This window comes from Myodes glareolus, chromosome 3, assembly GCF_982192425.1.
Source record: "Myodes glareolus chromosome 3, mMyoGla1.1, whole genome shotgun sequence".
NCBI lineage: Eukaryota > Metazoa > Chordata > Mammalia > Rodentia > Cricetidae > Myodes > Myodes glareolus.
In genome coordinates, this window is record NC_142028.1 from 35,158,168 (window position 1) to 35,184,847 (window position 26,680).

The 26,680-nt window shown below is 39.0% G+C and overlaps 1 protein-coding gene across 2 annotated transcripts in view; it reads left to right on the plus strand.

Moving 5' to 3' along the window:
* Positions 1–26,680, plus strand: part of Tmcc1 (transmembrane and coiled-coil domain family 1) — a 184,449-nt gene that overhangs the window by 76,614 nt on the left and 81,155 nt on the right. Inside the window, exon 1 of one of the 2 annotated variants that reach the window (XM_085686925.2) lies at positions 8,955–9,410. The exons of the other annotated variant lie outside the window; for it this stretch is intronic. Coding sequence (XP_085543051.1) covers positions 9,372–9,410 — 39 coding nt within the window. The 5' untranslated portion in view covers positions 8,955–9,371. Of the gene's footprint in view, positions 1–8,954; positions 9,411–26,680 lie in introns of those variants that run through there. 2 annotated transcript variants of the gene reach the window in all.

The following is a 26,680-nucleotide window of genomic DNA, read 5'->3' on the forward strand; positions in this document are numbered from 1 at the left end:
GGCTGGCCTTGGTGAACTCCCATTAGATCTGTCCCACCGTCTCAGTGGGTGGACGCACCCCTCGTGGTCCTGACTTCCTTTCTCATGTTCTCTCTCCTTCTGCTCCTCATTTGAACCTTGGAAGCTCAGTCCAGTGCTCCAATGTGGGTCTCTGTCTCTTGCTCCATCCATCGCCAGATGAAGGTTCTGTGGTGATATGCAAGATATTCATCAGTGTGGCTATGGGACAAGGCCAGTTTAGGCACCCTCTCCTCTGCTGCCCAAGGAACAATCTGGGGACCTCTCCTTGGACCTGGGAACCCCTCTAGAGTCAAGTCTCTTGCAAACTCTAAAATGGCTCCCTTAATTAAGATATTTACTTTTCTGCTCCCATATCCACCCTTCCTTCATCCCACCCATCCCATTCCCCCAAGCTCTCCCAAATCGATCAAACTGGACACTCTGAATGTGGCTGGCAATGAAGGCTGACTGAGAAGCCAAGGACAATGGCACTGGGTTTTGATTCTACTGCATGGACTGACTTTGTGGGAGCCTGGTTTGTTTGGATGCTCACCTTTATAGACCTGGATGGAGGGGGGAGGACCTTGAACTTCCCGTGGGGCAGGGAACCCTGACTGCTCTTAGTACTAGAGAGGAAGGAGGAGGTGAGGAGGGGGAGGGAAAAGGGAGGCGGGGAGGAGGTGGAATTTCTTAATAAATAAATTTTTTAAAAATTTAAAAAAAAATCAACCCCCCCCCCATGGAGGAATGACCAAATACCAAAGCAATGTTGCACAGAGAATGCCACAAGAGTCAGAAGTTTAAATAAACAGGGAACTAGTCAACAGAAGGGCAAACAGTTCAAGAAGGAAGGATCTGTTGGTAATTCATAAGTGGATCAGTAGCTCCTTGTATCCATGTTTGTACTTTGGCCTTGGAAGGCAAGCAGGACAATCAAAAGCTTTCAAGGAATTAAAAAAAAAAAAAAAACAAAACAAAGTACGTTCTCCAGAATGCTTACAAAAAAGAGGGCAGAAATTAAAACAATTTCTGATTTTCTGTATTTTGTCACACTTTATTGGTAGTTTAGCTAATGTTAAATTGTGGGATAGAAATAATTTCACCATAGACTTTTTTTTAAAAAAAAACTTCACATTTATTTATTTACTTGATGTGTGTATATGCATGCTCAGAGATCAGAGGGCATCTTATTTTAATCTCAAGTGATTTTTTTTTTTAGGAGGGAGGGTCATCTGACTTTGTTTTTTTCTAGACAATATTTCTCTGTGTAGGCCTGGCTGTCCTGAAACTTACTCTGTAGACCAGGCTGGCCTCAAGCTCAATAATTTGCCTGCCTCTGCCACCCAAGTACGGGATTAAAGATGTGCACCACCACACCTGACTCTGTCTATTTTTAAAGCAAACTTGTTATTTTATAAATTTGTTTCTTTTGTCTTTCAGCAATATTTTCTTTTGCTTCCTGTAGTGTGTATGTCTCCACTCCTATCCTGTTTTAGTCTTTCATGTTATAAACTTGTCTCAAATATCTGGTCAACCATGGTTTTCTCCTCACACTTGAGAAGGCCTTTAAAGATGGTGTAGGAAATTCTTTCTTGCCTTGTACACTGGTAGAATTTTGTTATAGAATAATTAGGCCAGTTTATTTTTTTTTTATTTTCAAGCCCTCAGGTTTCAGTATCTGTAGGTGCCCCACCCCTCTGTTTTCTCCCCCCCCCCCCCCCCCAACCTTCATTTAACCCTTAACTTTTGTGTTTGAGTGATAGGTGATGAAGGCTGCAATGGGCCTGGATGCTGGTTCTGAAAGAACAGGAGAGAGACTGAAATTCTCTGTTTGTGATTCAGTTCCATTGTCCTTACTCCAGCCCTCAGTAGAATTAGAGTCTGCCTAGAATCCTTCTTGTTTGTTGATCCTGTCTCATTAGATAGCAGACCCCTGGACATTACCTTTAGTTATTTTAAAATGATTAGTTGATATGTTTAATCATTTGAGTCAGCCCTGCTTTTAAATCAACCTCGGGTGTTCCCAGTTCTCAACACAAGACTATAACAGATTGGCTGGCTTCTTATTTTCTACCATAACACCTGCTACACTGCCAAGTACTTACCTGGCTCTGGGGAAGAAAAAAAAAAAGTGAAAGCAAGGTTATTATTGCTTCACTATGTTCATTTCACCTTCCCTAATTTTGCTGACATCTCTTGTCTTTTGCTATCTTTTTGGGTCCTCTTTGCCTTTGTGGGTTTATGCCTTTCACTGTTAAATTTCGGTAATAATTGAGATAATTTGAGTAGTCCCATGTGTAGTCCATTACTTTCCACCTAAGATGAGAAGCCTTTCTTTTACTTTTTTTTAGTTTTGAAACAGAGTCTTTGTACATAAGACCTGACTATCCTAGAATTCATTCACTTTGTAAACCAGGCTAGTCTCAAACTCACAGAAATCTGCCCGCCTCTGGAGTGCTAGAATTAAAGGCATGCCCCAGCCACCATGACCAGCTTTAAAGGGCTTTGACACAAACTTGCTCTCGGGGCTTGGCTTTGCCTAGAGTGAAAAAGTATAGAAAATGTCACATGGTGTTACTAATCCACATTAGTTCCCACAAGTCTGTTAATGTACACATCTCTTCAACCCAGAAAGTGCTCTTTCTTTTTTTTTTTTTTTTGTTTTTGTATGAGAAGCAACCTTAATGCATGAGAAACCAAGTAACAGTAGGGAGCCAAGTAGCACATGCTATCGTATAAGAACTGTACGCACTATACTGTCCACACTGGATCAGTTTTCCAGAGATGACTGTGAGTTGAGAAGCACTGAACTGAGGAACTGAAGTAGATGGGGCTTCTGCCAAAACTAAATTGTAGGATTCTATCTCACTATCAGCCCTGAAGAAAATCGCTTATGCAGACTGGTATAGGCAGTGTTGTTTGTATTAGCAGAAGTGTGGGAATACTCTAGAGGTCATTCAGAGTAGCTACACAGACTACTCTGCCCATGCTATGAGATACTTGGTAGCAGGAGAAAGTGGTAAATGTAAAATGTGTAGACCATGTGTACTAAGAATAATGGCTTAAGAATAAATTGGATTTTTATTTTTCAACATTTTATTTTTTTCCCTTGGTTTTTTTCAAGACAGTTTCTCTGTAGCTTTGGAGCTGGTCCTGGAACTAGCTCTTGTAGACCAGGCTGGCCTTTAAGTCACAAAGATCCGCCTGCCTCTGCCTCCTGTGTGCTGGGATTAAAGGCATGTGCCACCACCGCCTGGCCTCAACATTTTATATTTTAATTGTCAAAAATATGCATTTTATCATATACATTGGTGCTTTGAAATATATATACATGGATAAACATTGTGAAGTAGATAAAATTAGCTTATCAACATACATATTACCACAGCTACTATTTTAACAGATCAATTAAAGTTCTGTTTTAAAGAAAAATAATTATTGTTATTAACTTTAAGTATCATGTTTTATAACAGATCTCTTTTATTTCCTTATCTAAAATTATTTTTTTATCTGTGGCTAACCTCTCCAGTTGATCCAGACCACTGAGTTTTTTTCAAAAAGGGTTATCAAACCAGTTACATGATTGTAATCCCACAATTTGGGATGGTGAGGTAGGAGGGTACAGACTTGCAAGACTGGGCTAGTCAGCCTGGCTTATACTGCAAGAACTGGGGATGAAGGGAATTAGAGAAGATAGCAGTATGATTATAAAGTGGGTTAAAAGCCAAGCCAACAAATTGTGACTACAGATAACACTGTATGACTTTGTAAGTGCACACATACACAGATTCATAATAAAGGATATGGATAACAGTGATTATAACAATTAAATTTTCAGAAATTAATTGCAGATTAAAAAAATTAAAAATCCCTTTGAAAATTTATCAAATCACTACAATGTTCTAATTGGTTTATGAGTGAGTTTATCTTGGTCTTTATGTCCTGATTGTCTAAATTTTGTGAAATTTTATTTATTTACTGGCTCTTTTCATTTTTTGAGACAGGTTCTCACTCTATAGCAAAGGTTGTCTTCTAACTGTCTGGATAAACCAGGCTGGTCTTGAATAGGCAGTAATCCTCCTATGTCAACCTCTTCAGTACTAGGATAACTTGGATATCCCACTAAGCCTAACTTAGTTTCTAAATTTTCATAAACATATTTTAAATCATAAGCAGCCATTTATAAATAGCAAAAATAATAGTTAATTCTTACAATGGAAAAGAAAAACTTGTAAATTTTAAGTAGAAATATCAGGGAGTTTGCAGATAGGACCAATGGATAAGAGAAAGCTACAGTGTTTTAGGAAATATATGTATTATTGTATGTGGTATGTGTGTGCGCGTGCGTGCGCACTTGCATCAGTATCTTATGAAACTGCTTTCTGCTTCTCCTTTGTTTTCTTTTATCCATTCACATCAGGTAATTGCATGTCATGAGGTTTGGAGAGGGGAGAAACAGAACTTCAAGCATTGCTTTTATTTTACTTTACTTTACTTTATTGGGTTTTATGAGACAAGGTATCTCTATGTAGTCCATGCTGTTCCAGAACTTGCTATTTAGACCAGGCTGGACTCAAACTCATAGAGATCTGCCTGCCTCTGCCTCCTGAGTACTGGGATTAAATGCATGTGCTACCATGCCCAGCATCAAGCATTGCTTTTATTGAAAACAAAAATATCAGACTGCTTTAATATATTTTAAAGACCATGAAGGGATCACTAACATGGTAACTTTACCTGGCAAGTGTGGCTGCTCTTAAAGTCAACCGCTATAGTTAGTAAGCTACAGATAACCAGGGACTTGGTTGTGGTTTGGTTTGATTTGGTTTGGGCCATGAACATAATTTAACTTCTTATTACTTAATAAATTTTGCTACTTTCAGTGCTGTTTTACACTGACAGTTACTTGGCTTTTTACAAACTACAGAAGTTTATTTACTTCAGGTAGATAAAGTATCTTATCTCTCACCTATTATGAGATTGTCCCAGCAAATTTGTTTTTATATAACAAAAATCTGTATCACTTTAGAACTGAAGTACATAAGAAACCCTAAAACTGACAGCAGTGTTGATGAGGATTTTTGGAAGTTGATTTTTCTTCTATCTTGCTTGAAAGCCAGATAATAAAGAATCATAATTCTTTTCCAACAGTTTTTATAAATTAGTTTACATGTATATTCAAATTTAAAATTAGCAACTAAATTTTATTAGTGTTTACATTTCCATTCTACAAATATGTAACAACCTATTTCATACCTCTGTGTCTATTCTTGTGGGACACCACTCCTCTTTTTTTAAGACATAGTCTCACATAGCCCAGACTGGTCTTGAACTCTTGACCCTCTTACTTCAGTTTCCCTAATGCTGGGATCACAGACCTATGCCAGCATAAGCTGTCTCATGAGTGTTCTTATCTTTGCTCATTTACAGAATTCTTGAAAAAACTTGAAGACTCAGACCTCCAGACTTTTCTGTCCAAAACTTCATCATTCTTTATGCCTCTTATCCCTAGTAGCACTGTTGTTGTGTAATACCATCCCAGATTGTACCTTCCTTTATAAAGGGTGTGCTTCATTCCATTCCTTAATGTCTAATATCTGAAGTGCTTGCTCTGAAATAATGATAAGCATTGCATAATAAAGTCTTATTAAATTCTTACAACTTTATTGAGTAATTGGTAGTTACTCCTACTAGATTATCATAAAAGCTGATTGAAACCCACAGTGTGACTGGAAGAATACAATTTATTTCATATAACTGTTCTAAGAGGTTACCAAAGAGGTGAGGGAGCCGTAGCTAAAGTACTTAGGTGTGCCAGGCTTTAGGTAAACTCACCTGTTACTTAGAATGTGGAAATTCAAGTTCTCAATTGTTCCTGAACTTGTTATGTAGGCCAAGTTAGCCTTGAACTTACTTAGATATGCCTGCCTTCCTCCTCAAATGCTAGGACTAAAGGCATGTGCCATGCCCATCTAGTCATTAGTTTCATTTTGTTATACATTTATACATGAATAGAAAAAAAAGGTACATGTTACTTTTCTAGTGTGGTGTTACAGATATTGATTTAAAAGGAATAGACTGGGCAGTAATGGTGCATGCTTTTAATCTCAGCACTCAGGAGGCAGAGGCAGGTGACTCTCTCTGAGTTCGAGGCCAGCCTGGTTTACAAGAGCTAGTTCTAGGACAGGTTCTAAAGCTACAGAGAAACCCTGTCTTGTAAAACAAACAAACAAACAAAAAGGAATAACTTTTTTCTACCATGATAAAAAAAATCTAAAAGATTTTTCGTCTAAACTGATAATATACACAACAATTATTTACCAGGTTTAGAAATAGATTATTTGATAAATAAGGAGAAAATATTGGAAGTTGGGGCCAAAATGTCAAAGACAACTAGAAAACAAGATTGCTAAGTGATTGATGCTCATACTCTTTAGTCATGACTAGAATTCTGCTCTAGTTATGGAGTCTATGGTTTTCTACGTCTGTGAACCATTCAGGATGTATTTAAATACTGTGATGGTCATTCGCATAGTTAATGTGTGTGTGGCTCCAGGAACTGAGTGCATACCTTTAACTAGTTCACAAAGAGCATATGACCTTTGTGACCCTATGAAGGATTCTTGTCTTTTTCCATAGAGATTGTAAAGTGTTGCCATTTTTTTTGAACAAACTACAAAAACAAAGGCATTGTTATTTGACTCCTAGAATGTGAGAGAGAAATTATAAAGCTGTGGACTTTTGTCTAGGTTATGTTTCTTTTATTTTATTTTGTTAACTTTGTAATTGTCTATTCATTCAAAAACGCTTCAGATTCTTCAAAATAAGCCACATTTAGAGATTGTAACTTTTTTTCCCTAATGACTTAGGTAATTAGGATGTTTTCTGTTTTAAGTTATCTTTTTTTAAATGAAGGGCCGGACTTCACATTCATTCATAATGATATTTTAACAAAGTTAGTTGCATCAAATAATTAAACTTTATTTTACTAGTAAAACGAATGAGTTTCCAGAAGAAAATCAAACAAGTTTGATCTGCCTAACCTAAGTCCTCTTCAATTCTAGAAGGTTACTCATACTCCTACCATCAGTTCAGTTGTGAGTCTTATTCTCTCTTTTTATTAATCCAGTTCTACTCAGTTCTGGGTGCTCTACTACAAAACTAAATCTCTATTCAGCCTCCTCCTCTCCTCAGCTCATGATTAATACTTAATTGTGTACTGTCTGCTGTCTTTCGACATTTTTTTCTTGCTTCCATTTCTCCTTATTTTTGAATAGAAAGAATCTTATACCCATGGTATAGGCTTAGTTTTAGATTCCTGTGTTTCCTGACCATACATGTGACCTCCCTCTCCCCCCCCCCACACACACTTTTTTTCTTTGAGACAGGGTCTCACGTATAGTCTTGATTGACCTTAGACTCATGATCCTCTGTTCCATCTCCCCTGCGTGTTGTGATTACAGGTGTGGGTCACCAAGCTCAGCTTTGGACCCTATTTCATTTTCTGTGAGAAGAAAAAGGTAGTACTGACACTTCCACTTAACCATTTTTAAAACAACAACAAAAAGCTCAAATTTACTGTTAGACAACTTTACACTTGAAATTGTTTTAATCCAATGGTTCTCAACTTTACTGGTGCTGTGACTTTTTAATACAGTTCTTCATGTTGTGGTGACCCCCCCAACATAAAATTATTTTTTTTGCTACTGCTATTAATTGTAATGTAAATGTTTGTGTGTTCTCGTGGTCTTAAGCAATCGTTCGACTCCCAAGGGGTTGAGACCCAAAGATTGAGAACCACTGTTTTCATCTGTTAGCTTAGTATTAGGTTACATTTGTATGTTCTGCACCATAAATATGGTCGATTTTCACTTATTTAGTCATAATTGATCTCAGTTGTTGCTTTCAAACTTTGAAAGTTTTTGTTGTTGCTGTGGTTGTTTAAGCAATACAAACCTTTTTTTCTGTTTATAGTTTTTAAGAGGCAGTTTTATATTCACTTTGTGTGCAATACACTTTTGGAGCCTTCCTTGGCATCCTGCTATTTGAATTTGATGGAACTTGTCAGTGATGCCAAAGACCCTATTAGGTAGGATGAGGTGAAGGCATCTTGCATCCTGTTGTTCATAATATTGTTCATCTTGCATCCAGTTTGTTCGTAATTGAAAGCCAGTGCAGAGAACAGCAAATAACAGAAGAGCCTTTCTTTTGTTTTCAGATTAATTTCTCACTTTTCTTGCCTGAAGAATATAGTAACTCTTAGTTTCCTCAGAATTATATTGAGGTTTTAGAGAAGGCTCCTGATTTATCTGAAAAGTTCTGACACTAGCACAAACCTGAGAACGGTGTTGGGAGAAGTCAGTGGGACAGCAGATGTGAGTTCTGATTTACATCGGGTGTTCAGGCCAACAAAGGGTACAACCCTAGTACAGGACCTAACCCTGCTCACAGCAGTGGAGGCAAGCATAGAACCAGTGGATGCCCACAAGTTCTGTCCTCACTTGGAAGAAGACTGGCTAGTGATCTTTGGATCTCCCCCAGCTTGCCAATTTCTGTTTCGATTACCTGTATTGATTCACTTTAAACTGGTTTTTTCTTTTCTTTTTTTTTTTTTTTTTTTATTTGGTGTGTGTGCCAGTTTTTAAAAATTACTTTTTGCCAGCAAGAGGACATTCAACTCTGGGGGCCACCTTGCCACCTTAGCTTTTAACTTGAGCTTGAAGTTGAAGTCACCATCCAAGTATGCTCCCTGCACCTGACATTCCTTCCCGCGGGAGCCTCCCAGTGAATAAGAGGAAAGGCTCAGCCAATTATGCTAGACAAAGCCACACAGCTGCGAGTCAGCTGGGAGGAGTTTCCGTTTAGAGCTGGAGCTAGTAGAGGCTGGCTCTCCCACCTCCTTTTCTCCCCCACTACTCCCACCTCCCTTTCTCTGGGATTACCTGGGTGGAAGCTGAGCCCAGACTCCAGGACAGGGCAGCAGATGATGCGATACTGGCCGGCACCACCCACCTCCAGCCTTGGCCTAAAGAGCTAAGACCCGAGGCTCAGGTGGCACCCGGCACCCTGCCTGAAGGTTGGCGGGAGGGGAAGGGGTGGTCCTTACGGCTGGACCCTCCAGCTGACACAGGAAGTGCGGGGAGAGCCTGGCACTGGGCTGGGGATCCGCCCCGCCTGCCTCTCCTAGGCTGTGCTGTCTCCGCAGAACAATGAAGTGCTTCCAAGTTTGCTGAGACTCGTGGGGGAATCCATCGAACTCTGTCAGCCTTCAAATGTGCCGCCAGAGACTTCCCCAAGAAGCTGTGTTTTAATAAAAGAAGAAAAAGATACCCTGGCTGGGTAGAGCGCTTTGTTAGGAGATCTTCACGACCATGGTCCAGCGCTTTAGCCTCAGGCGGCAGCTCTCCAAGGTGGGTCAGCTTTCTGGTGTGTCTTACCGGGAACTCTGACTGGCTTTAGCAGGGCTTCCTTTTTGATGGGACTTTTGTGTCAAGCCTGCCTTCCTCTAGTGCTAAGAAAGGTCTAGGGAGGAAGCACTGCCTTTTGTTCTTTGATCTGATGGACACAAAGCTGAAGGCTGCCAGCCCTGCCAGCCCCAGACTGTGTGCCCCTAAAACTGCAGCTGTCATCTGCGAATCTGGACCAATTTGTCATATGTACCCGATAGAATTTCAAAAGAGTGTGGATAAGAAATATTTGTAGACCAAATGTGCATATTTAATTAGCAATTAAATAAGTAACTTGTAGACTAACAGAAGAAAATCTGCCTGCTCTGTGAAATCAGGGCTTACATAAAAATTTCACTAATAAACTCAAGAAATTAGCACAAAACAGTTCTAGAAGCCTCCAAGACCCACAGGAAAATATTAAGATGAGGGGTTGTGTGGAGAATTGTATATCTAGTGACGAAATGTGTAGGAAGCCTCACAGGGAAGAGTAAAAAGTCAGTTTCATGGGAACAGTTTCAAGTACCAGATAAAAAGGTGAAGTGCCCCTTTAAGAAAGAATAGTAGTTTTTATGAATGGACTCTGGTGGACACAGCCTGGATATATATAGTTTGAGCTCTCTCCTTAGCTAGTGCAGAGGCTGCGTAGAAAGAGGAGGTAAGAGGTGAGCTTTGTTTCAGAAACATTGTGATCTCCACAAACTTTATTTTAAAGACATGGCAGTTAGTGGCTAAATTGTACCACAGTTCATTCCCTGTAGACAGAAATGTAAACAAATAGTCTATCTGTAGGCATTCTCAACTTTCTTGACTGTAAATCAGAACTGTTAAATCTGTGTGTGTTGCAATGTGTTAGGGTCCAGGTGACCCTGTTGTAACTGAAACAGAAGGAGCGCCATGCTTGCCTCTATTCCCAGACCATGTGATAGCTTCATGATCTCACCTGACAGGGACTTCTTCAGATTATTGAAATGCATTTCCCGTTCTGTGTGTGGAGAGAGACGTAGAAGGTCCACATTTCTCCTAAACAATACGAAGAAGAATCCTCGTATTATTTCTTCATTATTCTTTAGTGGTGAATTTTCAAAGATGTAGTAATGTAATAAACAGACACTGTAGTGTTTTTTATGACACTACTACACAGGATGGTCTTACAACTAATAGCCAGACAGTGATCACTTAACTAGAACCAAACTGCATTCTGGGTATTTTGCAGCTGATGCTTTTCTCCAGGTTATTATTTACATAGGTTACCATTTATTACATAAAGAGAATCAGGGAAGGGGTGGAAGCACAGTCTACAGAGAATCAGGGTGAGCAGAGCAGTTCTTTCTGCTTACCTTAACAGTGTTTATAGTTCCTGTTACACGTGGTTATGACAAAACCTTAGGGAATTTGTGCCCTTGATTTAGTATGTATTCTATTGTGAATGCAGTTTGCAAGGCACTTGAACATGAGGAAGAAACTGAATAGGATGTCCCTGAATTTTTTCCTACACTCACTGAGATTTAAAGAACTAACTACCTCTGCTCTGTCATACAAGTAGTTTTGCTAGTAAGAAAGAATCTTGTACAAGAATATAATTTTCTTACTATCTCAGTGTTTTGCTAGTGATTTCTGTTAGAAAGTTTGTGAAATGAAATATCTGTAAAGGTTTGTGGTGGTTTTAACCTCAGGATCTATTGAACCTAACTTCAGTTGCATGTAACTCCTGTAGGCTAGCTACTGTTCACAGATGGGCTAAGAAAAAAGAAGGAAACTGTAGAGCTACAGGGGGAATAACACTCTTCTTTCAATTACACTTCTAATCCCAGCACTCGGAAGACAAGCAGGTATATTTCTGTGAGTTCAAGGCCAGCCTGGTCTGCAGAGTGAGTTCTAGACCAAACACGCCCACCTGGTGTCAAACAAAAATGTTCCTGAGAACATTGTTTACCTTATCTCCTTGAGTGGACCCCAGCTCCTTCACCATTTCACATTACTTTATTCCTTGCTAGATTTTTTACAAGTTACTGCAAAAATACTAACAAAACCTTTTTTTCTGTGTTCTACATCTACTGGGTAAGCCAGAAACGGAATCTGGAAACGGAATCTAGCCCCTTCCAGTGAGAGCATTTCACTTAATTCGCCTAATGATTCTTAAAGTTGATTGATAATAATAATGCCCTTTGATTTTACTTTCAAATGATAATTATTTCCCACTGTTCAAAAGTAAATTTTTAAATGAGATTTTACTTCCAGCATATTTTTTTATGAAGATCATAACCCTGCCTCTAGAGGTAGCATTTTTAAATTCTTCCTGTTTATGTAAACGTGTATTTTTTTTGAGCTTTCTAACATGAAAGACAAGTAAGGCAGTGGTATGGGAAAATTGTCTGTATTTTGTCAATTATGTTTTAAATAAACACTGATTGGCCAGTCGTCAGGCAGGAAGTATAGACAGGACAACGAGACAGGAAGTAGAGGCGGGGAAATGAGAACAGGAAAATTCTGGGAAAGAGGAAGCCTATTTCTTCCCAGTCTTGCCCAGACACGGAAGAAGAAAGATGTGACCTGCCCCACTAAAAAAGTTACCAAGCCATGTGAACAATGGATTAATATAAGTTATAAGAGTTAACAAGAAGCCTGAGCTAATGGGCCAATTAGATTTATAACTTATGTAGACCTTTTGTGTGATTTTTTTTTTGCGGGGGGGGGGGAGAACCTAACGACTGTGGGAACCGGGCAGGACAGAAACTTCATCAAGCAGACCCTCATATTACAGAGTGGCACCCACATGGTCAACTAAATCCACATTCCTTCTGTTTGTGTGTTGCTTTCATGGATAATGAATAAAGAAACTGCCTTGGCCTAGTTGATAGGACAGAACTTAGGTAGGCGGAGTAGACAGAACTGAATGCTGGGAAGAAGGGCAGAGTGGGAGATGGCATGGATCTCCTGCCTGAGATAGACTCTGGTTAGAATCTTGCCTGTAATCCATAGTCATGTGGCGATACACAGATTAATGAAAATGGATTAAATTAAAATGTAAAAAATAGCCAATAAAAAATTAGAGCTAATGGGCCAGGTGGTGTTTAAGTGAATACAGTTTCTGTGTGATTATTTCAGGTGTAAGATAACCGGGCGGTTGAGACGGAACAAAGGGCCACTCTCCTCATACAACGAGGCAGTGCTTGTAATATTGTCAGCTTTAGACATGCTCTGAATAAGCTCTGCTTAGTTTAAGTTTCACATTTTCATTAAAAGCAATCAGCCTCACAGAATCCCTCCTTCCCTCTCTCCTTTCCTGTCTTTTTTTTTTTTTTATAATCTATACTGGCATTGAACTTAGTAACTTCTTTCCTGAGACTTCCAAGGACAAGATCACAGGTGTGCACCAAGGTTCTGTCTCAGAGATTACATGAAATATCATCAACCCAGTATGACTTCTTTTTCTGTCATACCAGATTTCCTCTCCATTCCATCTGAGAGCTTCCCTTTGTTATGTTTAAATTTTTCATATGGTAGAAACCCAGGAAATAACTTTGTAGTCATGCCTTGAGTTTGCCTATGAAGGGAATACTAAAGAAAGGTCCCATGGTCCTTCAGTTCTGCTGTTGATTTGCTGAGAACAATCTAGATGTGTAAAGCAACTAACACTGTTTTAGTCCACAGGTGCCCTCTCTACAGTGTCCTGTTTTGCTTTCAGTTTGGTGTCAGCAAAAGAAACTTTGGAATTATAGCTATTCTCTAGAAATACAGATTATTGATAATAACTTGAATTTTCAGTAAAGAAAAAGATTATTTATTTAGAAATCGGTTTTTAAAGTTCTACCGAATTTTTTGTTGTATATATGACTTCCTTAATCTCTCTTTGAATTTATTCTCATCGGTAAAATATGAGCATTGCTGTACAAGCGTAAAGACCTGAGTTTGAATTCCTAGCTCTTGGGTTAAAAACCCAGGAATGAGTAGGTGTGCCTGCAATCCCAGCACTGGGAAGCAAAGACATTCATAGCCAAAACTGTGAGCCTCGGGTTCACTGAGAGACACTCTCTGAAGGGAATAGCATGGAGAGTAGTAGAAGATATCTGGCATAGCTGGCATTCTCTTCTTGCCTCGCGATAGATAACTGCACCCATACACTCATGTGCATGTAACACACACACACACACATACACAGAGGCTAAATCATGTTATGTTTATTTTACTACAATTCAAATTGTGTGTGTGTGTGTGTGTGTGTGTGTGTGTGTGTGTGTGTGTGTGTGTGTGTAGGCCAAAGGTATATGTGTAAAGGTCAGAACAAACTGTGGGAGTCAATTCTCTTCTTCCACCATGTGGGTGCCAGGGCTTAAACTCAGATCATTGTCATGTTTGGCAGCAAGTGTCTTTACCCTCTGAGCCACCTCAATAACCCTTACAATTTTTAAAAGTATATTAAGTCTGCCTTCTCAGACTGGGGATACAGTAAAGTGGTACAGTATTATTTGTGATTACAATTTCAAATAAATAGGCAAGGAGTAGTCAGTATTGGGTGGGTACTTTTGAGCAATAGACATGCAGCATATCTTTTTGTGTTCCTTCCATTAAATTTTCTTTGTAACGTTATCATCCACTGGTGAGCTTCGTAATTGGAAATAGAGCACTTTGCATTTGTATTTTACTAGAAGGAAAACGTTGCATTTTCCTGTTAATTGTTGATCTGTTTTTTGTTTGTTTGTTTGTTTTGTTTTTAGGAGGCTTAAATCAGATAGTGCCATGATTGGCAGCTGTGTCTGTGTGCATTCTGGAACTTGAACTCACTCATCAGGTGTGATCTATAGAATACTGCTGATGTATTATAAAACCCAAATAGGAAGACTGATGGCATTCTATTACATGAAATGAGACCTCTAATAAGATAAATTCTGAACACACAACTGTGGTAGAAGTAAAGACTGCCCCACCCCACCCCCCTTTTTTTTATTAAAATAGGCTACTCTCAATTTTGAGAAAAACATTTGTCTTACCAGACTATATGGCAGGTAGAAAGCTGAAGTAAGGGTCCAGGTGTAGCCCAGTGATAGGGTGCTTATCTGCCATACTTGGAAAGTCCCTAATATGTCCCAGGTTCAATCCATAGCTTGTCTAAAAAGAACAAACCAAAGGCTGAAGTCAGCCTTTTATTTTTATGAAATTAATGGTAAATATTGCATTTAGAGGTGTGCTTGAACTCTTCCTTGGAACCTGTGGTGAAATTTAAAAGTAGATGAAGTAAAATTTTAGGTGGCCTTAGAGGATTTACATCAGTAAATCATAGTTCTTTCTCTTCCAGTAGGACTTAAAGGCCTGGGAATGTATATCACTTGGTGGAGTGCTTAGCTAGCACACATGAGTCTTGGGCTGAATCCTAGGCATGGTGACACACATCTATGGTCCCAATGCTTGGGAGATGGAAGCAAGAAGATCAGAAATTCCGTGTGCCCAAGTCTGGCATGGTAGCACATGTCTGCAATGGTAGCATTGAAACCATCTTCACTTGTTTTCTAGGGTACTATACTCTTGATTTCTTCTGACCTCTCACTCTTCACTCAACCTCAGTCTTTTTTTATTCCTTATGGTATTTATCTTTTAATTAATACTGATATGGCCTAGGCTTAGCCTAATTTACTACATTCTTGGTGATTTCATCCATCTGCTCAGTGTATGTGTGTGCACACACGCGCGTATGTGTATAAATTTTATTCCCCTTGCTGCATCCTAGATTTGTATTTTCTCCTCTTAACATCTTCTAAAGTGACTCACAGACTTTCTAAACATAATATACCCTAAACCCAAACTTCTACAGTTTTCACATCCCCTGGTTCTTTTCAGTTTCTCATCTAGTTTAGTGCTGCACCCATCCTTTAGAACTAAAATCTTAATACCCATCCCCACCTCTCTCCAGGATCTCTTTACATAGTTCTGGCTCTCCTGAAACTCTGTAGACCAAGCTGGTCTCAAAACTCTGTGTCTGAATATAGGGATTAAAGATGTTAGCCACTTCTCCTCCTCCTCTAAATACGTCACCTGGTTCCTTTGACTATTTTCTTTAATGATTTATTTGTTTTTATTTTATGTGCATTGGTGTTTTTGCTTTCATGTATGTTTGTGTGATGTTATCAGATCCCCTGGAGTTACAGACAGTTGCAAGCTGCTCTGTGGGTGCTTCCATGTGGGTGGATGCTGAGAATTGAACCCATGTTCTCTGTAAGAGCGGCCAGTGCTCTTAACCACTGAACCATCTCTCCAGTTCTGGCTCTACTTCTTAAACATACCTATAATTTGGCTATCAGGGCTGGAGAGATGGCTCAGTGGTTAAGAGCCCTGGCTCTTAATCTGAGTCTTCCAGAGGACTCAGATGGCAGTTCACAACCATCTGTAATTCCACTCTCAGGGGATTTCTTCTGCCCTCTGTAGATACCAGATATACACATGCTTCACAGACATAATGCAGACAAAGCATTCCATACACATAAAAATAAAAATTGATAAGTCTTTAAAAATTGACTGTTGCTTACCAATTTTAAAGTTATGGCCTTGTTTCTGATACTAAACTGTTTGACTTTATTGTGCATTTACATCCCAGCTGGCCTGACAGCATCCTATCAATATTGCCTCATACCTTTAACATAGAAGCCAGAGTATACTATTTATCTTATGTTTTGTTTGTGTTATTCCAGGGACAGAAACCCTCCATATCTTCCATTTCTTGAGCTTATCTAGACTGTAAAGCCATACACAGCGTGTTTCTCTATATACTCTCTGACAATCATATTCTGTTAGCTCCTTGCTCATCCTACTCCAGCCACACTGGTTGGCCTTTCCTATTTTAGTACCTCAGGTTCTAGCTGAGACAATGTCATGGAAAAAGTCAAAACTAAGTTCTGTTCAGTTGTGTAAATATGTGGCTATGTACCATTTTTCTGAGAACTCTAAGCAGGAGTGGGCTTTAAAAGAGTCAGTGACAGGAAGGAAACAAAGAATTAAAATCTCATCAGTCAAAATACGGTGTGGATTTTATATTCTGTAGTATCCCTTGCACCTGAAAGTGTCACACATACAATCCATCCACATGTGAATGAATGTGGTGCTGGAAATAGACTCTCCTCAATAATCAGTGAGAACAGTGTGACCACTGGCATGTACACTGGCAAAGAAAATGTCTACTAATGGTGGATGGAGCCAGGTCTGTCTGTTTGGATGCCAGAATAAAGATTTTGAACTAGTTTAGATAAATGTTCTTTGTTTTGTTTTGTTTTGTTTTGTTTTAAAACACCCTATGTTGGTATGTAGAAGAGAATGTAATGCAAGTGTTGCAGTTATGTGTGGGAGGAAAGGCCATTCAGGCATCAGTACCAGAAAGAACACTGAATACCTTTTCCTCTATAACACTAAAGAATAAAAGTCACAGAAGGTATTTGTTGATGGCATTGCTTAAGAAGATGAAGTGACTTACTCAGAAATGTCAGCTGTGAAGCTAGGGATAGTCTTGAAGACTGAGGACCTTCTGACAGAATGTGTCCAAGAGGTAACTCTCCAGCACTGTTTGTGTCTTAGGTGGAGATTGTTGGTATGGTTGGTATTTTGATAGCTATAATAGGACTTTATATTTCCTGTTCTTTTAAAGATTTGTTTTTATTTGTGTGTATGTATGTCTGTGTCTGTGGATGTGGATGTTTTGTTTTCATTAGGCCAGAAGAGGGCATCAGATGCCCTGAAGTTGTAGTTACAGGTAGTTTTGAACCACCTGACATGGGTGCTGGGAACCAAACTTGGAACCTCTACAAAAGCAGGAAGTACTCTTAACGTGTGCCACCTTTTTTGACCCATATTTCCTGTTCTTTAGGCTACTTGATCTGCTAAAGTCTAAAAAGAATTTAGGATGCAAATCGTTAGCTTAAAGACTTTGAATATATTCTTTCTATGGCTTTTAATTACTTAGTTGTCATCTTGAGGATATTTATCATATTAAAGAACCAAGTACTATAAAATTAAAGATACTACAAATAACACTTGTTCACATCTTTTTATGATATATTATTTTAAAAACTTTAGTGAAGTAGTTAATACAGATGATGGAATTAGAAGTTGGAGAGAGTTTAAGATTAAGGACCCAAAAGACTACTTTGTGCTGTAGTTGTTACTAGAAAGAAAATGATATTAACAGAGTTTGTTGGCTTTAACCAATGAGTAGAAAATTGTGTTTGAATAGAAGAGATTTTTTTTAATTTTGCAGTAATATCAACGGATATCTTAGAAGTAAAATCTAACAGAGTACTTGAAGCTGGAAACCATACATTACTATCTAGTTTCCAGGAACATGTGCCCTTTCCACATCTCTTACTGATGCTAGGAATGCTGCCTGTGTGGTCACTTGCTGAAATCTGACTTATGTTTAAATCAAGACAGCTATTCAGGACCATATTCTCAGATGAGAAACAAAGCACGCAAAAATAAGCTGTAAAGCTGACCATAGCAGTACGCACCTGTGGTAGCAACGCTGAGGGACTGAAATTAGAGCTTTGCCATGTATTCCAGAACAACCTGCTCTTCTAAGTCCCCATCTCAAACCACAGGGGAAAGTAAAACTAGAAAACAAAAACTTGTTAGGATAGTACTCTTGGCTTCTTTTAATAATTTTTGTCAAAGAAAATATACTGCCTTTAAAAAATGTCCCTCTAGCAATGTTATTTTCCTTCAGGAACTGAGGAGTTCAACCTGTATTGAGGGCTGAAAGGGCAGAGCATTCTTAGCCTAGTTTCAGTGAGGCAGCCAGCACAAGCACATCACACAGCCATGCAGATGTTCTTATGACCTCCTGCTTCAGTTCTATGTTCTTTTAGCCTTATTGGTAAAGGGAAATTTTGTACTAGGTTTTCCTTTTTTCTTTTTTTCTCTTCCTTCCTTCTTTTCTTTTCTTTTTTGCTGTCCAAGGAAGAAAGGGTTTGTTTCAATGTGGAACTATGGAGAAGTCAAGGCAACAGAAGCTTGAAGCAGCTGGTCACATTGCATCCACAGTCTAAAAGAAGAGAGTGAATCAATAAATGGAAACATCTTCTGTGTTTTATTTAATGTGCCATAATAAGTAAATGATCTGGGAATTTTTAGACTCTAATGCTGTGGTTTGCTGTTAGAGCACATCAGCGTAGCAGAATGTATCTTGTTTACTTTTTGCTTGCTAAGTGTATCTGCCTGGCAGAGGCTTTTAGCCATGCTACCCACATGATATGAAAAAAAAGAGCTAGCAGTCTGTTAGGGAAGAACAAAAGAAAAGCAAGAAAAATAATTTTCCTTTAGCTGGAAGATTTCTCTGGAGTCTTGGTGGCTAGAATTCAGGCAGAATCCCAGAAATCAGAGCAGATCAGTGGGAATCATTGTGTGTTGGAAGAAGGTACACCTGCTTGGGGCCTGGACTGCATGAAATGGAAGGTAGGGGATCAACTGCATTTTTCCTTCTCAACTGTTCAATTTTAGAAAAGTCAAGGGGTCTTGTTCTGGAATTAATTCAAGGATCTTGTGTTTTGAGAGAGAAGATAGATCTATGGTCATTGTCTGTGCCAGACCTGAGAGTTGGAGCTCACCTGCTGTTATGGCTTGAATGAGAATGACCCATATAGGCTCAAATGTTTGAATACTTGGTCACCATTTAGTAGAACTGTTTGTGAATGATTAGGAGGTGTTTATAAGTTGTGTTGGTTATGATGTCTCATCCTAGAAATAGAAAACTTGCACTGAAATGAGTCTGATGACCTGAATTAAGTCACTTCGGTGCTTAAATCCTAAAATCAACCTGGAGTCTTGGGAGACACCTGAAATGGAAACTGCCTGTGGTTTTCCCAAAAAGAACACCATTGTTTAATTATTCTTAGAGTAAACATGCATTCTCTAATCTAAGTATTCCCCTAGGAAGATTCTGTAAAATTGTCAAGGCTGCATGTGTCCCAAGTATTAATTTTTCCATCAGTGAAGGGGATATAATTTGACAGTAGTGGAAGTGAGTCAGGGTGCCTATTGTGTTATAGATTCTGTGACCAGCAGTTGATGGATAAGATTCCATTATTCCTTCAGTACTAGAATAATTACAGTTGGAACTGAGAGTTTCCCTGAGAGATTGTGCCATTGTATAAATTGTTTTGTGCCATTTTTTTTTCTGGTTAATTTTATAACCTAGCATAGTTCTCCCTATCACATGGTGGGTACCTGATCAATACATTTGTTAGATAAGTACCTGACTCCATGTTTGCATCTCCTTACTGCCAAGTTGCCTTTCCAAATGAGAAGTCTTCTTCTGTGGCAGCAAGAGTTTGCGGCACTTTTCTGGTCACCCCCCCCCCGCCTTTTTTTTTTTTTTTTTTGCTTCCTTTTTTCTCCCCTCCTTCCTTCTGCTCATTCTTTAAATGTCACATTTCTTAGAGCTGTTTCAGAGATTTTTTATTTTTATTCTGTCCCTGTACTTCCCATGGACAGTAATCATTGCAACAATTTGTTGTTCACGTTTGGAAGATGTCCAAATAGTTGTCTCCAGCAAAGAATTTTCTTCAGCGCTAAACTTTAGTCCTATTTATTTTATTATTTATTAACTCATTCCACATACATTTATTGAAAATTGTACCATCTCTACAAAGTATTAAAATGTTTGGTCACTGTTCTCAATTAGCTTGAAGTGAATAATCAAAGCAGAGTACAGATGGTGGTAAATGCTACAAAGATTCTAGATTGGGGTAATGAATGATTAAGGCTGGAGATGAGGTATAAGGGCAAAGAGCAAGGTTTATGTTTATGAAACAAGAAGAATTAGGGAAAATGGGACAACTCTTATGCAAAGCTGAGGAAAAACTGACCAATGTAAATGAGCCCTAGCCAGAGCACTTGCTAGAGAGGAAGGGGTCATGGGGGCAACTGCAGAAGTTTGATTCCTTTTAAAATTCAGTAGGGGGATATGGCTCAATAATTGAGTTTTCACCAAGCAAGCACATGTTCATTTCCCATTACCAAGACAGTTATATACGCACGTACATATGTACATACATACCTGCCAGTAGTGGGGTCAAAAGGTTTAAATAGGGAGTAACATGGGATTTATACTATTTTTTTGCACTTGAAATGTTTCATTTATTTGTTTATTTGGTTGGTTGGTTGCTTGGTTGCTTGGTTTTTCAAGAGAGGGTTTCTCTTTGAAGCCTTGGCTGTCATAGACCAGACTGGCCTCAAACTCACAGAGATAAGCCTACCTCTGCCTCCCAAGTGCTTGGATTAAAGGTGTGTGCCATCACCTGGAATTTATACTTCGAAAAAAATGATTTTGATCAGTGTGGAGACCATAGAAGGAGATGATGCCTTGTAATGGGGAACAGTAAAGATATGGAGCCTTTGTGAAACTTGATAAACTGAATGTAAGAAATGAAGGGAAGAGACAATTGCCTGCTTGACTGTTCTGGGATATTTACTACTGAACTCATCTTTCCCCTCCCTTTTTCTTCCTGAACCCACCTTTCCAGGGTTTTGACTGCTTTGATTTGGGTCTACAGTTAGATGGGTATCCTTAGGCTATATGTCCTAGTGGGGGTCTAAAGGAGCCGCCAAAGACACAGGCTGAGACTCGGCTACCAGCTTGTGGACCTTTTGAGTGGTGGTAGAACCTTTAAGTGGTGTGGCCTAGTCTAGGCACTTGATATCATTAGGGAAGTGTCCTTTAAGGAAACAGTAAAATTCTGGTCTCTCCTCTCATTTTTGTTCTGTCACATGCTCATGCCATGACATGCTTCATCACCATGAACTTGAAAGCAGCACTGCCAACCAGCCATGGACTAGAACCTCTGAAACTGACAAACCTGCCTTACAAAGTTGTTTATCTCAGGCACTGTGACAGTGACAGAACACTGAACGCAAGCCTTACTGCCTGTCACCTGCTGAGTGTGCCCTATTTCTCATGACACTGTACATTGTCTTATGTTTCTTGTCTTTTCCCCCACATACCCTATATGCCCAACAGAGGTCATCAATTCTACTTCCTAAATACCTCCCAAATAACACATTTCTAGGTGCTCATGCCTCTTCCTTCATGTCCTTCTAACTAGCTGATCTTCTGGCTCCTGTCTTTTCTTGTATCTACTGAAAATAGTCAGACAGATTTAATTATCACACCTTTCCTGGAAATTTTTGGCTGACCCCTGAGGATAGCATTGAAAGTCCCTTGCATGATCTATAGAGGTTCTTAGGACCGCGTCTGTGTACTTCTTCAGCTTCATCCTTCAACCTGCCAGCCCTTGTTCCCATCAGCCACACAGAGCAACTGTTTATATCTGTGTATACCACTGTGCTTCCAACTTCCAGCTTCTTAATTTCTATGTTGAAAGTCATCTACAGGAAGAAAGGGAGTATAATAGCCAAATGTCATGATACATGTAATCCCAACACTATGGAGGCAAAGTCAGAAGGATCTGCAAATTCAAAGCTAGTCTGGTCTACATGGCAAGTTCCAGGCCAGCCAGAGCTACATAGAGGGACTATCTCAGAAAAACAAAACAAAACAAAACAAAACAAACACCAACAAAAAAGAAGAAAAATGGTGCATTAATAGAACATGTACAGTATGATATTTTTATAGAAAACTGAAGAGTGCGTAGATAATACATTAATTAAATAAAGTGATCAAATAATTTAAGACCCTTTAAAGTGCCTGGACATGACTGCAGCAATTTTTCTGTTATCACATGAGCTAAGAAACTATTCAACCCCTGGTTCTCTTTCCCCTTGGGGAGCCCTGCCAGTGTTCATTGCTTCTGTGTGGTGCCAGGATGTTTCTTCCCTTTGTTAATTTACCAACTTGATAGTATTGGGTTTACTGGATTTTTACTGTTGTTGTTTTTCAGTTTCACTTTGTACACTGAGTTTGGGTTTTTGTTTTTGTTTATTTAATTTGGTTTTATAAGAACATAGAGTATTTACATGGTTCTGAAATTAATTCTACAAAATAACACATTCTGTAGTATAGCCATTCTCCTTATTCCTTAACATTATTTTTTCCCTAGTCTTAATTTCCATTTTGTTCTTGATTCCATTTTTTTTTCTTTGTTGTTGTTGTTGTTGTTGTTGTTGTTTTGAGACAGGGTTTCTCTATAGCTTTGGAGCCTGTCCTGGAACTAGCTCTTGTAGACCTGGCTGGCCTCGAACTTACAGAGATCTTCCTGCCTCTGCCTCCCAAGTGCTGGGATTAAAGGCGTGCACCGCCACTGCCTGGCCCATTTTCTATCTTGATTTTCATTTGGCTCCTCATCCTCCAACTCCCCTGGACCCCTTACCTCTCCCATTAGATTTCCTTTTAAAAAAAAATGGTATGCTATTTTAACACACTTTTTTCTTATGACTTAATCTAATCTAAGATCTCAAGACCTTTTCCTTTTTAAAAATTTCACTTGTGGAGTAGAGCTGGGCAGTGGTGGCGCATGCTTTTAATCCCAGCACTCGGGAGGCAGAGGCAGACTAATCTCTGTGAGTTTGAGGCCAGCCTGGTCTACAAGAGCTAGTTCCAAGATTGGCTCCAAAGCTACAGAGAAAAACCTGTCTTGAAAAACAAAACGACGACAACAACAACAAAAAAATCAGTTGTGGAGTGGAATCATAGACTTGTTTTCAGACATTTGCTTTCACAAGTATAGCTGCAGCTAGCACATTTAACTTAATCTTTTTTTTTCCTTTTAAAATGTATTTATTATTAATTCATTTTTGTTGTTTTTTTGGAAAAAGGTCTCACTGTGTAGCTCTGGCTGCCCTAGAATTTGCTATGTAAAACAGGCTGGCCTCAAACTCATGTAGACCTGCTTGTCTCTCCCTTCTGAATGCTGGGGTTAAGGTGTACACTACCATGTCCCAGCTGAAATACTTACTCTTTATTTTTAATTATGTGTATATAAATATGTGCACATTAAGTACAGGTACTTACTGTGGCCAGCGACTTTGAAATCTGCCTGGAGCTAGTGTTATGAGTAGTTGTGAGTCACATGGGTGTTTGAAACAAGGTTCAGGTCATCTGGACGAGCAGCCCAGTCTCTTAATCGCTGAGCTAACTGTCTAACTTATATTTCTCTTTTCATAGTCTTTACAAGTTTATCTTTAGATTAACTGCTGGAAGTAAATTTTTAATAATTTTTTATTTTGTGTGCCTTGGTGTTTTGCCTGCATGTATGTCTATGTGAGGGTGTCAGATGTTGGAGTTACAGACAGTTGTGAGCTGCCATGTGAGTGCTGGGAATTGAACCCAGGTCCTTTGGAAGAGCAGTCAGTGCTCTTAATCACTGAGCTATCTCTCCAGCCCCTGCTGGAAGTAATTTTGCTGGGTTCTGTGATAATTCTTTCAAAAGGGAGCATACTATTTTTTTATCCAATCAGCTATTCCTGAGGAGCACAGTTTGGAGCTTTGTAAATTTTGTCTACCTGATAAATTAGAAACAGTATCTTCTGTGATTTTAATCTGCATTGTTTCATTTGTGTGATTTGTGTGTAGAAGGAGCTGCTGGCGCATTCCTGCCACCTGGCTCCTGGCTAGCTTTACCCTAAATAATTACACGGAAACTGTATTCTTTTAAACACTGCCTGGCCCTTTGTCTCCAGCCCCTTATTGGCTAACTTTCACATATTGATTCAACCCATTTCTAATAATTTGTATGTCACCACGAGCTCGTGGCTTACCAGGAAAGATTCAGCATGTCTTACCCTGCAGCTTCATGGTGAGGCTCTCTGCCTCTGCCTGACTCTGCTCCTTTCTCCCAGCATTCTGTTCTGTCTACTCCACCTATCTAAGCTGCTGTCCTATCAAAAGCCAAGGCAGTTTCTTTATTAACCAATGAAAGTAACAAATAGACAGATGACCCTGCTCCATCAATTGTGAGCATCTTTTCATGTATTGAAAGCTGTTTGTATTTCTTTTTCCACATAACTGTTTAAATCTTCAGCTATTGCCAGAGGTTTCTATCCCACCCAGTCCTGCAGCCATTCAGTCCCAAAGAAACACACAGACGTCTACATTAATTATAAACTGCTTGACCTATTAGCTCAGGTTTCTTGTTAACTAATTCTTACATCTCAAATTAGTCAATAATTATTGTCTGTGTTAGCCACATGACTTGATACATTTTATCAGTGAGGCCTTCTCATCTTGTTTCCTCTATGTCTGGGTGAGGACTACAGACTGACTCTTTCCTTTTCCCAGAATTCTCCTGTTCTTGTTGCCCCGCCTCTATTTCCTGCCTGGCTACTGGCCAATCAGTGTTTTATTAAAACAATACAAGTGACAGGGTCCTACAGCATTCAGCTTTATTTCTTTTAAATAAGTGACATTTTTACATTAAATTTTCTTTCTTCTTTGTTCTCCACACTTAAATAATTCTTCTGTAGTTGTTTTATGTGTCTTTTTTTTCATTGTTCCCATTGCCACTAACCTCATTCAGGTCAGTATCTTTTTTTTTTTTTCCTGCGACAGGGTTTCTCCATGTATCCCTGGCTGTTCTGGAACTCCCTTTGTAGAGCAGGCTGGTCTCATATTCACAGAGATCTGCTTGCCTCTGCCTCCAAAGTGCTGGGATTAAAGGCATGCACCACCACCACCGGCCAGCATCACTTTTTATAAGACAATGATAGTAGCATTTTAACTAGTTACCCATTTCTAATTTCACCTTTACCAAATCTGTTTTGTTCAAATCACATGGATCTTTCTAAACTCTGTCTTTCATAGTTGTTCTTTGTGCGCCTTCAGTGCACGCTGTCAGAGTGAAATTCCTATTTCTTTACATACTGTCCACACCCTATAAAACTCATATCACTGAATCCAACATTGCAGCCTTAGTTCTCATCTGTGACATCAGTGCATGCTGTTCACTGTTTTTCAATGCTCTGGGTTTATTCACTTTGTTTTTCTACTTCTGTTTTCCTAGCCCAGATCACTTTTTTCTCCTTTCTGGCCTAGCCCACTCTCTTCATTGAAACTCTACCCACTGTTCAGCCAGTGGCATCAGATGCCCTTCTGTCACATTTCTCATCTATATCAGAGCTTTTGCTAGGATCATATTGATTTCTGAGCACTTTGACTATGAACCATTCAAAAGGTGGCCATCTAGAATCCAGAGGTCTAGGATGTGTGTTGGGTTTTGTGATGGTGGATTTGTTTTGTTATTGTTCTTACTTTTGGGAGGTGGTTTTTTTGTGTTCTGGTTTTGTTTTTTTTTTGGTTTTTTGTTTTGTTTTTTGTTTTTTTGTTTTGTTTTGTTTTTTTCCCTCAATGTAGCCCTGTATGTCCTGGAACTTGCTCTGTAGACCAGGCTACTTCAAACTCAGAGATCCAAAATCTGCTTGACACTGCCTTGGGAGGATTAAAGAAGTGTAGTCAAGGATTAAAGAAGTGTAGTACTTCCTTCCAGTGGTTTTATGTTGTTTTGTTTACTTTCTTTTTGAATGGTTGATAGGTTTTATTTTACTTTTAAATTTTATGTGTATGAATGTTTTGCATTTATGTCTGTGTGCCACATGGAGGCCAAAAGAGGATATTAGGGCCCTAGGATTGTAGTTGTAGATGGTTGTAAACTGCCATCTGGATTCTGGGAATCAAGCCTGGGACTTCTGGAAGAATAGCCAGTGCTCTTAACCACTGACCCACCTGTTTAATCCTATTTTGTCTTATTTTTGGAGATAGAGTCTCACTGTGTATCCCAGGCTAGTTTAAAACTCAAGAGTATTCTGCCTCAGTCTCCTTGAGTACTAGAATTATAGGCATCTGCCACCATCCTGGTACACTTTTTTTTTTAACTTTTTAATAGTGTATGCTAATTCTGCATAATGATGGATTTCATTGTTACATTTTCATATCTCTGCAGAACATACTTTAATCAAAATCACTTTCCTTGATACTTTTTCTTATCCTTCCTCCATATCCTTTCTTTTTCTCAGAGTCTATCTTCTACTTGGATTTTTTTTTATTCTATGTTTTATGATTGAAAGAGTGCATATAATAGTTTTTCTTCTGAATCTGGCTGGCTTCATTTCTTTTAACATAATGATCCAGGAAATCATCTGTTTTCCCAAAAATGTCATGATTTTGTTCTTTCCAACAAAATAAAATTCCATCTTATACATATCGTATTTTTTTTATCTTTGCATCAGAACCTAAACTAATTCCATAACATTGCTCTTGGAAGGTGTACGTCAATGGGTGTTCAGGTGTCTCTGTTATGTGCTGGTTT